The sequence below is a fragment of the Vombatus ursinus genome, unplaced genomic scaffold (assembly GCF_900497805.2).
Source record: "Vombatus ursinus unplaced genomic scaffold, bare-nosed wombat genome assembly UNPS02014809.1, whole genome shotgun sequence".
Taxonomy (NCBI): domain Eukaryota; kingdom Metazoa; phylum Chordata; class Mammalia; order Diprotodontia; family Vombatidae; genus Vombatus; species Vombatus ursinus.
Window position 1 is genome coordinate 3,647,377 of NW_020954587.1, and position 14,262 is coordinate 3,661,638.

Sequence of the window (14,262 nt, forward strand, 5' to 3'; positions counted from 1 at the left end):
CCATTTTTTCTTTTTTTTGTATTTTATTTTCTTTTTTTTTATTTTGGTGCTTTGTTTATTTATTTTTTAATGAAACATTTCTTTTTTTTAGATCATTATGGTAATTTTTTTCATTTTTTTTGTTTTCAACATGTACTTCCACAAGATTTTGAGTTCCAAATTTTCACCCCATTTTGCCCCTCCCTCCACCCCAAGATGGCATGCATTCTGAATACCACTTCCCCTAGTCTGCCTTCCCTTCTGTCTCTCCCCGCCTTCACTTATCCCCTTCCCCTTCAATTTTCCTGTAGGGCAGGATGGATTTCTGTACTCCATTTCCTGTATTTCTTATTTCTCAGTTACATTTGAAAACATTTTTTTTAAACATGTGTTTTTAAAACTTTGGGTTCCAAATTTTCTCCCTTTCTCCCTCCCCACCCACCCTCATTGATAAGGCAAGCAGCTAAATGTAGGTTATATATATATGCAGTTATGCAAAACACTTCCATAGTGGACATGCTGTGAAAAACTAACTCTATTTCCCTTAATCCTATCCCACCCCCCCATTTATTCTATTCTTTCTTTTGACCCTGTCCCTCCTCAGAAGTATTTGCCTCTGATTGCCCCCTTTCCCAATCTGCCCTCCTCTCTATCATCTCCCTACCCTCTTGTCCCCTTTCCCCCTATTTTCCTGTAGGGTAAGACAGATTTGCATACCCAATTGAGTGTGTATGTTTTCCCTCCTTAAGTCAAATCCTATGAGAATAAGATTCACTCATTCCCTCTCACCTTTCCCTGTTTCCCCTCCACTGTAAGAGCCTTTTCTTTTCTGTTTTTTTTTTTGTGAGATAATTTACCCTATTCTACCGCTCCCTTTCTCCTTCTCCTAGTATAATCCTTTCTCACCCCTTAATTTTATTCTCCAGATATGATCCCTTCATCTTCAACTCACCCTGTGCCCTCTATCTATCTGTCTATCTATATCTATATATACATACATATAATTTTTTTCCCTCCAACTACCCTAATACTGACAAAGGTCTCATGAGTTACAAATGTCATTTTTCTATGCAGGGATATAAACAGTTCAACCTTAATAAGTCTCTTTTGATTTTCTCTTTCCTGCTTATCTCTTCATGTTCCACTTGAGTCTTATATTTGAAAATCAAATTTTCTATTCAGCTCTGGTCTTTTCATCAAGAATGCTTGAAAGTCCTCTATTTCACTGAATGACCATTTTTTCCCCTGTAGGATTATACTCAGTTTTGCTGGGTAGGTGATTCTTGGTTGCAATCCTATCTCCTTTGCCTTCTGGAATATTATATTCCTTGCCCTGCGGTCCCTTAATGTAGAAGCTGCTAAATCTTGTGTTATCCTGATTGTGTTTCCACAGTACTTGAATTGTTTCTTTCTGGGTGCTTGTAATATTTTCTCCTTGACCTGGGAACTCTGGAATTTGGCTATAATATTCCTAGGAATTTTCCTTTGGGGATCTCTTTCAGGAGATTGGTAGATTCTTTCAATTTCTATTTTGTCCTCTGGTTCTAAAATATCAGGGCAGTTTTCCTTGATCATTTCTTGAAAGATGATGTCTAGGCTCTTTTTTTGATCATGGCTTTTATATAGTCCAATAATTTTTACATTCTCTCTCCTGGATCTATTTTCTAGGTCAGTTGCTTTTCCAATGAGATATTTCACATTGTTTTCTAATTTTTCATTCTTTTGGTTTTGTTTTACAATGTCTTGATTTCTCATAAAGTCACTAGCTTCCAATTGATCTATTCTAATTTTTAAGGAAGTATTTTCTTCAGTAGTATTTTGGACTTCCTTTTCCATTTGTCCAATTTTGCTTTTTAGGGCATTCTTCTCCTCAGTGGCTTTTTGGACCTTTTTTGCCATTTGGGTTAGGCTATTTTTTAAGGTGTTATTTTCTTCAGTATTTTTTTGGGTCTCCTTTAGCAAGCTGTTGAGTTGTTTTTCATGATTTTCTTGCATCACTCTCAGTTTTTCCTCTACTTCTCTTACTTGCTTCTCAAAATCCCTTTCGAGTTCTTCAGAGGCCTGGGGCTGATTCATATTTTTTTTGGAGGTTTTGGATGTAGGAGCTTTGACTTTGTCTTCTTCTGATCATATGTTTTGATCTTCTTTGTCACCAAAGAAAGATTCTATGGTCTGACTTTTTTTTTCCACACAGTTTGCTCATGTTCCCAACCAATTACTTGAGTTTTAAACTCTTTGTTAAGGTAGGGGTCTGTTTCCAATGTGGAGAGTGTACTGTCCCAAGCTCTGGGGGTTTTGTGCAGCTGTTTTCAGAGATACTTCTAGGGACCTGTAGCTTTTCAGTTTTCCCAAGGTGGTATGATCCAGGGCAAGGTGTTTACTCCTTTCCTAGCCTGTACTCTGTCTATGAGTGACCACAAGCATTCTTTTCTGCTTTGGAACTGTGAGGAGGATTCCCTCTCCACTGCTACTACAAGCTCCTCCTTGCCAACACTCCTCCTGGGTTGCCACCCAGAACTGCGACCCAGATCCAAGCACAGGGAAAGCAAGAGATTCGTGCCTCAGTGCCAGCAAAGAGATCGCTGAAATGCCATTCTAATCAGCCAGTTGATTCCCCCTCAGTCTGTGGGCCGAGAGCTCTGGAAGCAGCTGCCGTGCGAGGGCTGTGCAGGGACTGGAGCTGGGGCTGAGCTTCCCTCTCACCATGGTCACAGACCTTTCCTACTGACCTTCTAAGGTGTCTTTGGCGTTTGTGGGTTGAGAAGTCTGGAAACATCAACAGCTGCCCACGATTCAGTCCTCTGAGTCCTGCTCCAGGTTTGCGGAGGCCTGGTCTTTGCCTGCAGGGCCCATGCTGAACTGTGTTCCTCTCCCAGCCTAGCACAATAGACCTTTCCAATCAACTAGACCTTTCCAATCAACTATCCAGGTTGTCTTGGGCTGGAAATTTGTTTCATTCTTTCTTTTTGTTGGTTCTGCTGCTCTAGAATTTGTTTAGAGCCATTTTTTACAGGTATTTGGAGGGCTTTGGGGGAGAACTCAAGCAAGTCACTGCTTTCACTCCACCATCTTGGCTCCGCCCGCTATGACCCTTTTTTTTTCCAGACCTAGTCTTTGTCTGACAGACTATATGTGCTGTAGACCTGCCCTCACCATCCCTTCAACCTCACTTCTCCTTCCTAATGTCCCCTCCATTCTGCCCTTTACCTTTCAGAACCCACTGTATCAGAGATCTTTTATGTCTGAAATCTAAGCTACAAACTTCCAGATTCCTAGATAAATGCCCCCACCTTTTCCCCACCCCTATCAGAGGTGGGAAACCAGTTAGATGTACCTCTTTACAAAAGTACTTGCCACTTTTCAGTTTTATGGATGTGCCTTTGTCCCAGAGCTGCCCTGATCCACAAGCTGACCTGACGCAATGAGTGAAGGCAGATTCAGGAGCACCATTATTCCTGACATAATGATGTGGAAAATCATGGGAGCAGCCTCTCTCAAGATCATCACAGGCTTCCTCCTCCTGTTATGGCCTGAAGGCCATCATGTCCAAGGCTCTCTGGAGACAGCCATACTGCCACCCCAGCTTTGGGGATGCATGCTGTCCTTGGGGGATTCACCCTTCCATTACTTCTCCTGCCTTTTACTGGGTTCCCTTGCATGTCCTGTTAAGCCACACACCTTTCTCTTCAATGTGACCAATTAAAGGGCCTATTGCTTCCAACATCTGGCTTTTCTGTAAAGCCTTCCCTCTAAGATCTAGCAACAGAAGCCAACAATAGTTTATAAACAATAAACACAACTCTTTTAGTCAATTACTTGATTGTAAAGACATGATCTACTACGGAATATCGTTTGTGAAAGCCTACTTGGTTTTTTTTTCCTTATGCTGCTATTGAGGCTGACTTTGATATGTTGTTGATGTTCAGTCATTTTTCAGTTTGTCTAACTCTTTGTGACCCCTTTGGGGTTTTCTTGGCAAGGATACTGAAGTGGTTTGCTTTTTCCAGATCATTTTACAGATGAGGAAATTGAGGCAAACAGGGTTAAGTGATTTGCCCAGGGTCACATAGCTAGTAAGTGCCTGAAGTCAGATTTGAACTCACGAAGATTAGTCTTTCTGACTTAAGGCTCAGTGCTCTATCTACTGCACCACCTATCTGCCCAACTTTGATATTTATGTGTAGATTATTTTATTTTCTATAGTATAAAAATAGGCATATGAGTCAGTAGTTATTAATTTTTTCTTCATCACTTTTCTTAAAGGTGATCTTGTTTATTATTTTCCCCCAAGTATTTGGTATTTGCTTCTCTTCCAGATATTTTGAGAATTGATTCCCTCAACATCCTTATGTTTATTCTGTTACCTCCATCACAGACCTGGGTCTGAGCCTTACAGGATCATAGATCTAGACCTGAAAGGGAGGGACTTTGGAGACCACCTAATCCAATCTTCTCTTTTTACAGATGAGGAAACAGGCCCAAAGAGACTTGCCCAAGGTCACAGAGGTAAATGAATACTCTGTGTTATTTGGCTTAGTCTTGCTGTTCTTTAGGGGCAGCTAGATGGCACAGTGGATAGAGTGGCTGGCCTAGAGTCAGGAAGATTCATCTTCATGAGTTCAAATCTGTCCTTTAACACTTATTAACTGTGTGACCCTGGGCAAGTCACTTAACCCTGTTTGCCTCAGTTTCCTCATCTGTAAAATGAGCTGGAGAAGGAAATGGCAAATCACTCTAGTATCTATGCCCATCTTTCCTTCCTTTAATGCCACTGCTGGACTATTGCCTTGTCCACACTCATCTCCTCCCACTGCTACCTTGAACTTCAACCCTGGTTCCCCATTTTCTGACAAGGAAACTTTTGGCTTATATTTCCAGGAAAAAAAGACCTTCATGTCACTTCCTATCATCTCTAAAACATGCTGCCATGCATGTACCCCATAAAGCTTCCTGTGTTGTCTTCCTTCATTAAAATGTAAGCTCCTTGAGGGTAGGAAATGTCTTCCTTGTTTCTATTTGTATCCCCAGCACTTAGCACAGTGCTTGGCACATAGTAAGCAGTGTGTCTGTCTAACTATCTATTTCCACCTACCTACCTACTTCCCCATGCAGTGCATTTGAGACTGTGATGTTAGAGTCTAAATGTGGAATCTATATTGTGTTTGATGGAGAAAATAATTTACTCTAGATTTTTTCCCACTTTTCATTTGTTGACTGCCTTCCTTTCACATTTATCTTTTAAATGTTCTTGTGATATTCTCACTTAAATGTGTCCCTTGACAAGCTTTCTGTAAATGTCTCTTTCCCTCCACCACTTTTCACTCTTAATGAGACTATGTGCATAACCTACCACTATGTTCCAAAGGTTTTATAAATGGTCTTCTATCCTAAATCACTTTCCTGCTCCCCACCCCCCACATGCATTGGTTTTGTTTGTGCTAAAACTTTTACAATTTTATATAATCAAAATTATCCATTTTATTTTCTATGGACCTCTCTGTCTCTTGCTTGGTCATGAACTCTTCCCTTATCCATAGATCTGACAGGTAATTGCTTCCATGATCCACCAATTTTCTAATGACATTATCCTTTATGACTAAATCATGTACCCATTTTGTGTTTATCTTGCTACGTGATATGAGATATTTTTCTAACTGCTAGTCTGCTTTTTAGTTTTCACAACAGTATTTATCAAATAGTGAATTCTTGCCCCAAAAGTTTGGATCTTTGGGTTTCTCAAACACTAGATTATTGTGCTCATTTACTTCTGCATATTATATGCCTAATCTGTTCCTCTGGTCAACCACTCTATTTCTTACTCAGTTCCAAATTGTTTTGACAATAAAATCTTTGTAGTCTTTGAGATCCAATATTCCAAGGCCACCTTCCTTCCCATTTTTTTTTCATTGATTCCCTTGATATGCTGGACTTTTTCTTCCTACAGCTCTATAAAGTAATTCTTTAGCATTTTGATCAGTATGGCACTGAATAAGTAAATTAATTTAGGTCATTTTTATTATTGGCTTGGCCTACTCATGAGTAATTAATATCTCTCCATTTATGTGAATCTGTTTTTATTCAGGTGAAGAATGTTTTATTGTGTTTATATAGTTCCTGTGTGTGTCTAGACAGGTAGAAGTATTTTATACTGTCTAGTTATTTTAAATGGAATTTCTCCATCTTTTCCTGCTGGGTTTTGTTGATAATATACAAGAATGCTGATGACATGTGTGGGTTTATTTTATATACAGCAACTTTACTGAATTTTTTAATTGTTTTGATTAGTTTTTTAGTTGATTCTCTGGGTTCTCTAAGTAAGCTTATATCATCTGCAAAAAGTGATAGTTTTGTTTCTTCTTTGTCTTCTTTAATTTCTTTTCTTATTGTATGGCTAGATATTGAATAGTAATAGTGATAATGTATATCCTTGCTTAATCCCTGATCTTATTGGAAAGGCTTCTAGTTTATCCCAATTATAGATAATGCTCCCTCTTGGTTTTAAATAAATACCACTTATTATTTCAAAGAAAAGTCCATTTATTTCTGTGCTTTCTAGGGTTTTTGACAGATAAAAGTGTTATATTTTGTCAAAAACTTTTTCTGCAGCTACTGAAATAATCATATTATTTTTGTTGTTTTTGTTATCAATGTGGTGAATTATACTAAGGATTTGCCCAATGTTAAACTAGTCCTGCATTCCTGGTATAAATTCAGACTGTTCATAGCGTATGATCTTTGTGATATACTGCTGTAATCTCCTTGCAAATATTTTATTGAACATATTTGTTTTAATATTCATTAGGGAAATTGATCTATAGTTTTTTTTTAGTCTCCCTGGTTTAGGTATCAGGACCATATTTGTGTCATAGAAAGAGTCTGATATACCTCCTTCTTTATCTATTTTTCCCCAAATAGTTGTATTGGAATTCATTGTTTTTAAATATTTGGTAGAATTTGTCCATAAAACCATTTGTTCCTAGGGTTTTTTTTTTTTAAGGAAGATTTTTTATGGCTTTTTAAAGTTTTTTTTTCTAAGAAAAAGTTATTTAACTGTTGTATTAATCTGGGCAATTTATATTTTTGTAAATATTCAGTCAACCAATAAACATTTATTAAGCGCCACTAGGTACCAGGCATTGTTTTAAGTGCTGGGGATTCAAAAAGAGGCAAATACCAAAGAACCAACCAATTTTTTGAACCAACCAATAATTTAGTAAAAAAATTGGTTAATATGGTGATAAAATCCATCAAAATGGCATTCTTACTTCTTAATGACAAAACAAGTGAGTGAACTTTTCATATTTCTACTGTATTGGGTGAAAGCAGAGCAAGTTCTTATAAGCATAATCAAAGACTTTGCCATCAGTAGAGGTAGTCTGTGCTTCTTACTGGGCCCAGGGGTTAATAATTAGCCTTTATGACAACTATTTGAGTGACAGTAATAAATGAATTTTTAATAGATATGATTTCACTTAATCATGCTTAATTTTTATTGACAAGCAATAGAAATCACTGTCAAATGGGAGCTACAATGTAACAAGGGAACACATTTTCCCAACTAAAAGACATTACCCGAATAACAGCACAATTATTCGCTTTCTCCTTCCCATTCTTCCTTTACTTAACTAAAGGAAATATTGGATCATTCAAATTCTAAACCATAGCTCTGCTAATTATATTTAAATATGTTAACTTCACAAAATCAAGGGACAGTCACTCTAATTTGTTATGTTTTTTTTTAAACAAAGGGTAAATCACTAAGGTTTTTTTTTTTTAAGTATTCTTTCTTTTGTTTTTTTCCCACGCAGATGTGGAAAATCAGTCCAAAGTAATGTCCAGTTGAAAGGACGTCATCTCTTAACTCTAAAAGATTTTACAGGAGAAGAAATCAAGTATTTGCTCTGGCTATCAGCAGATCTGAAGTACAGAATAAAACAGAAAGGAGAGGTATGTAAAGCTTTCAACTTACAGACAAAAAGATTACTCAATAGCAGCCTTCCCAGTAAACCCTGGTAACCAAATTTCCTCTATTATATAGCGAAGGAATGAAACCACTCAGATAAGCTGATTGGTTACTTTGGAATGGAAAATGAATACACTGTGGGCAGCAAAATGAGTGGCTTGATGATAAATTATAGGATTTCATTTGTGTGGAGTATTCAAGTTCATTTTTAGAAACTGGATCAGAACCTAAGGAAATTATTCATGGTGAAACATTTTCTTTTTTCTTGCACGAATTCTCTTCTCTCATGTCCCCTTGTGTCCTACCAAATGAAACAAGCAATATCCATTTCCTTCCTTCTCTAAATTTCAGTTTCAGATTGTATATACATATATGAATATATTACTACACAGAGAGAGAGAGAGAAAGAAAGAGAAAGAGAGAGAAAGAGAGAGAATTCAACAATCTCAAGGTAAACAATTCTTTGCTTGAAGTCCTCCAGTAACGGGTAACCCACTATCTCTGGAGGCTGTCTGCTACACTTCCATATAGCTCAAACCGTTTAGAAGTTATTCTTTCCATCAAAAAGAAATTTGCCTTCTTGGTATTTCTATCTATTACTTCCCTTGGGACCGAATAGAACAAGGGTAACCCTTCTTCCATTGGATAATCTTTCAAGATGAAATGAGATAATGTATCTAAAATGATTTGTAAACATTAAAGTACCATATTTCTCTGCATTTCACTTTCAAATCATATACATACATATGTGTGTAATTTGAATTACATATATTATATCTACACACATAAATGTGTGTGTATATATAATATATATATATATATACACACACATAAATGTGTGTACACATACACACATATACTTATTATACCTCTCTGTCCTTCATCAAGGTATTTAAACTCTATAAGCCCCAATTTCCTCTTCTCTAAAATAGGGATAATAGCACTTACCTCACAGGGTTGCTGTGAGGATCACAGAAGCACTGAATTTCTTTTTTCTAAAGATTTCATTGATCTTTTGTTTTTAATGTCTTCATAGTTTTTCCCAGTATCCCTCCCCCACTTCCTAGAGAGCCATCCCATATTAAAGAGAGAGAGAGAGAGAGAGAGAGAGAGAGAGAGAGAGAGAGAGAGAGAAAGAGAGAGAGAGAGAAAGAGAGAAAAGGAAAAAAATAAGCACAATTGATCGATACATTGAAAAAGTCTGAAAATATGTACAATGCATAATACCTCTGGCCATCCCACCTCCATGTTGGGGGGAGGGTAGGGTTGTCGTCTTTATCTCTTCTTTTGAGTTATGTTACAGCTTTATAATTTTGCTACATTCATTTTTAATTTTTGTATGTAATTTTTGTATGTAGTTCTATTTGCTTTCTTGTAGTCATTGTATATATTGTTTTTAGGGGCTCTCCTTACTTTACTCTTTATCAGTTCATATAGATCTTTCCATGTTTCCCTGTATTCGTCATATACATCATTTCTTACAGCACAGTAATATTCCATTACATTTGTGCATTAGAATTTGTTTAATCATTTCCTAATTGATGGGTATCTACTTTGTTTTCAATTCTTTGCTACACAAAAAGTGCTATAAATATTCTGTTGTATATGGGGACGTTTCTTCTTATCAATGGCTCTCTTGGCTATAAGCCCAGTAATGGAATCTGTGGGTTAAAGAATATGGACATTTTATTCACCTTAGTGTCATAATTCCAAGTTGCTTTCCAAAATAGTTGTGCCAATTCACAACTTCAACAATATAATAATGTACCTATCATCCCACACCACTCCAGAATTGAGCATTGCCATTTTTTGTCATCTTTGCTAATCTCTAGTGTTGTTTTGATGAGCATTTCTCTTATTAGTGATTTGGAGAATTCTTTCTTGAGGTTGTAAATACTTTGTAATTCTTTTGAGAACTATTTATTCATATCCCTTGACCATTTACCTATTAGGAAATTGCTATTTTATATATGTGTATATATGTATACACACACATACAGATATATACACACGTACAGATATATACACACATAATTATTATACACATTGTATATTATGTATATTATATATTATATTATATTATATATTATACACATAATTATTAATTATTTATATATCTTAGATATGAAACATTTATCAGAGAAATTTGATACAAAGATTTTTCTTCATTATATAATCAAAGTTATTTATTTTATCTTTTATAATTGCTTCTATCTCTTGTTTGGTTAAGAATACATACCCATAGCTGTGAAAAGTATATGATCTGCTTCTCTTTCAATTTTTTTAATAGTATTAAGTTATCATATTGTAAAATGTATTGTGGAATGTGGTGTATGTAAGGTGTTGAGCTAAGTCTAATTTCTGCCAGACTACTTTGTAGTTTTCCCAACAGTTTTAATCAAACAGAGCGTTTTTTATAGGTAGGCTTGATTTATATCAGGGAGGCAAGAGTAGTTCAACAATAGGAAAACATTATCATATGAAAAACAAAAACATCTAGTACATACAGAATATTTATCTCAATAAATACAGAAAAAAACCCTTTGACAAAGTACAACACTCATTATGCAAAAAAAAAAAAGCCTACAAAATATAGGCATAGAGAGATCTTTTTAACATCATAAAAAACACCAATTAAAACCAAAAGCAAGCCTCATGCACGGTGGGGATACAGTAGATCCATTTCCAATAAATATGGGAGCAGAGTAATGATACACATTTTGTCCATTATTATTTGATATAGTTCTAGAAATACTGGCAACAACAGTAAGAGAAGAGAAATAAACTAAAGGCATAGAGATATGTAAAGAGGAGATAAAACTATCCTTATTTACTCAGTATACTTATAAAATCCTAGGGAATAAGCAAACATACTAATGGAGATAATAGTTTTTGTAAAGTTATAAGCTATAAAATAAGCCCTCAAAAATCAACCATGCTTCTAAATAATAACAAAACCCTCGAAGAAATAATAGAAAAGGAAATTCCCCTTCCAAATAGCTACAATATGCATAAAGTATCTGGGAATGGATCTACTAAAGCACACAAAAGACCTGCATAGATTAAATTACAAAGTCCTCCTTAAAGAAATAAAAAACAACTTGAATAACCGAAGGAATGTTTAGTGTTCAAGGCTCAGCCTTGCCAATATAATAAAAAAAGACAATACTACCAAAGTTAATTTGCACTTTTAATGTTTTACCAACTAAATTATTGAGGGGATACTTTATAGAATTTGATATAAAAGAATAATTTATTTGGAAAAAACAAAAGATAGAGAATATCAAAAGGAATGAAAAGAGGTAGGGACAAAGGAAGATTAGTATTTCCAGACCTCAAACTATGTTATAACACAATAGTTATCAAAACCATCTGGTACTGGTTAAAAAATAGGAAGAGTGATCAATATAACAGACTAGATAAGGGAGAATCAGAAACAATTGAACTCAATAACTCAGTGTTTAATAAGTAAAAACACTGAATGTCACAATTGGTATGATCAAAGGCAGCCATCTAGTCCAATCCATTCACTCTAAAATTCCCACTACATTTATGTGAGTAGTTATTAGTATTATTGTTATTATCATTATTATATTCTGATACTGATTACACATATAATTAATTCAGAAGAAAGCTGAAAAAAAAAAAAGGCCAGAATTGCCACATGTATCCAAGAAGAAAGAAGAGGTAGTGGGAAGAAATGGAACTAGGTGTTTAACAATTATCTTTATTTAGAATTTACATAGCCCTTTATGTTTGAAAAGCATTTTAAGCATTCTTTAGTCACAACTGTGGCTTGACAGCCAGTCTATGGTCAGGGCTTTCTGATTTGGAATCCAGGGGCTCCAAAAACGACTCCATGGAGAGATTTTGGGAAGTCTGTGAACTTGGATAGAAGGTGGGGGTGGGGTGGCAAGGAATCATATCTCTCTAACCTCTAACTAAAAATTAGCATCTCCTTCAAGTATGAATGTAGGTAACAAACATTCTAAAAAAGGGACCTATAGCTTATATCAGACTGCCAAAGGGGTCCATGACACCAGAAATGTTAAGAATCCCTGGTCTAAATAATAGCAAAAGCATTATCTCTTCCAAGACTAATTAATTCCAAGTGTTTAAAACTTTTTTTTTTAAAGGGTGCCTGGATGAAAAAAAAGTGCAATGGCAATATGCAATACCGTTAAACAACATATACACATATGAGAGAAAGAGAAAGAGACAGAAAGAAGAGAGAAAGTATTCACTCTTAAATCTTTTAATTCAAGTTTCAGAGACCAGAAACAGAGGAAACTTTGGTGGGTTGGGTTTCTCTTGTAGATGAGAACCTTGGCAATTGTTGGAATCGACACCTTAACCTTTTTATAAATAGCAGAATAGTAGACTAACTAGTCCTCTTGGGTAGTCTTCCCCAGCAAGGGTCTTAAAAGGAAAAAAGAAAGGGAAAAAGAGAAAAGAAGAAGCAGAGGCTTTTGCTCCATTATCTATAAACAGGGCAGGAAGGAGGAGGAGCCCCTCCTATCTTCCAAGCAGTTCTTTCCAAACATATGGAAACAAGCCCTTTCCTATCCCAAGTTAAGGTTTATACAAAGTTTATCTGAAACTTTGTGGTTTAGACATTGACATAAATAAGAGTCCCAGCTTCTTTCCTGAGCTGTAGAGAAGGCTAATAAATATTTGTCCCTTAAGTCACATCACCTTTTGAGGGAAGCTCCAGGAAGCAGTAGGATGGGGAAGGATACATCCTGGTTCTTCATAAAATGTAAATCATCATTGTAATATCAAGAAAAAATGGAATGATTTTTAATCCTTAAAGCTAGCCTGGGAAAAAACAAGTAAAATTTCTTTAAATGGCTGAGGATTTTAGCGGCGGGGCTGGGGTGGGCTGAGGAGGATGCTGCTGCCTTTCATCTTCTTCCTTGATATACCACTTTTTCTATAAGATGTGAAATAATTTTAAAACTCCCATTTTCTCAATGTTTTGGACGTATTATGAAGGGAGAATAAGCAGAATTAGTTTAATCACTTAAAGATTGTTTATTCTGACTGCTTCACTCTATAAAGCAGTGTTTAAAATACAGCTGATAGTTTTGCAGCTCACTTCCTATCGTTGTTTTTCAGTATTTGCCTTTGTTACAAGGGAAATCCCTCAGCATGATTTTTGAGAAAAGAAGCACAAGGACAAGATTGTCAACAGAAACAGGTGAGTGTCATTGCAAAGGGCAGTCTATTCTCTAAGGCTCCATAGTGGAAAACACACGTCATCATTCTAAGGAAGTAGTGGAAATGTTTGCATCCCTATTCCACTGAAGTGGAAGGATGTGCAAGGTTTGTTTTCAGCATAGTGTTTTCTGTTGGAGATGGATGTCACTGGGAAATCCTATCTTCAAAGAAGACCATACCTGCTCACTGTCCACATTGTTTCTTCTTTGTCAATGGAAGTGGCCAAGCTTTCTGTCACACATAGTTAATGAACTACTGATTCAGGATTTTTGTCTTATAATATACAGATATGACAGATAAGGTCATGTTAGTCTTCTGCTCGAGATCCTCCAGTGGTTCCTGACTACTTTCCGAAAAAGTCCAAACTCTTTAGCCTGACATTTAAAGCCTGCTACAGTCTGTTACCAAACTATCTTTCCAGATATATTTCACCTTATCCCACAACATCTGAGCCATAACTAGCATGGAACCATCAGGGCTTACCCCAGGGTATAGAACTTAAAGGGTACTGGATGCAAAATCTGAAGATATGCTTCCCTGATCACCAGCTTCATGACTTTCCAAGTGGTAGCTTTGAACTGTGAAACAATTCATCCTCTGTACAGATGGGAAATTCAGAGGGCACAGGTAGCAATATTATGAGTTTCTTCTCTCCCAGGTCCCTGCAGTTCTCTCTCCATTCCCCACCCCCAGCCAAAGACATTTCCTACCCTTTCTAGCTCCCAACCATTCTTCTGCCCCTTCTGCCCCTCACTCCCCAGAAGTCTTTCAGTCTTTTAGTAATTTAACCTCATGGTGTCCTAGTGGTGAGTTTCTATTCCCTAGAAGCCCAGCAGCATCCCAGGTGAGCATCTCCCACACCTTACCTTGACCAGAGCACAAAACAGGCTACTTACAACTCTATACTATATCCTCTAAGCCGTAGCCAATTAGCATTGTTAAAACATTCCCCATGTCCCCACTAGCCTGAAATATCTATCCTCACCTCCATTAATCAAGCAAGCAAGCACTCATTAAACACTAATTATGTTCCAGGCACTGTGCTATGGCCCCTATTTCTGCCTACTTCTTTTTAAGAGCCTGGTCAAATACCACCTCTC

General features: G+C 36.5%; 1 protein-coding gene across 1 annotated transcript in view; it reads left to right on the plus strand.

Moving 5' to 3' along the window:
• The window catches only part of OTC (ornithine carbamoyltransferase), a 73,657-nt gene that overhangs the window by 15,016 nt on the left and 44,379 nt on the right, over positions 1–14,262 (plus strand). Inside the window, exons 2-3 of the mRNA XM_027875589.1 lie at positions 7,788–7,926; positions 13,061–13,142. Of these exons, the coding sequence (XP_027731390.1) occupies positions 7,788–7,926; positions 13,061–13,142 (221 nt within the window). The remainder of the gene's footprint in view (positions 1–7,787; positions 7,927–13,060; positions 13,143–14,262) is intronic.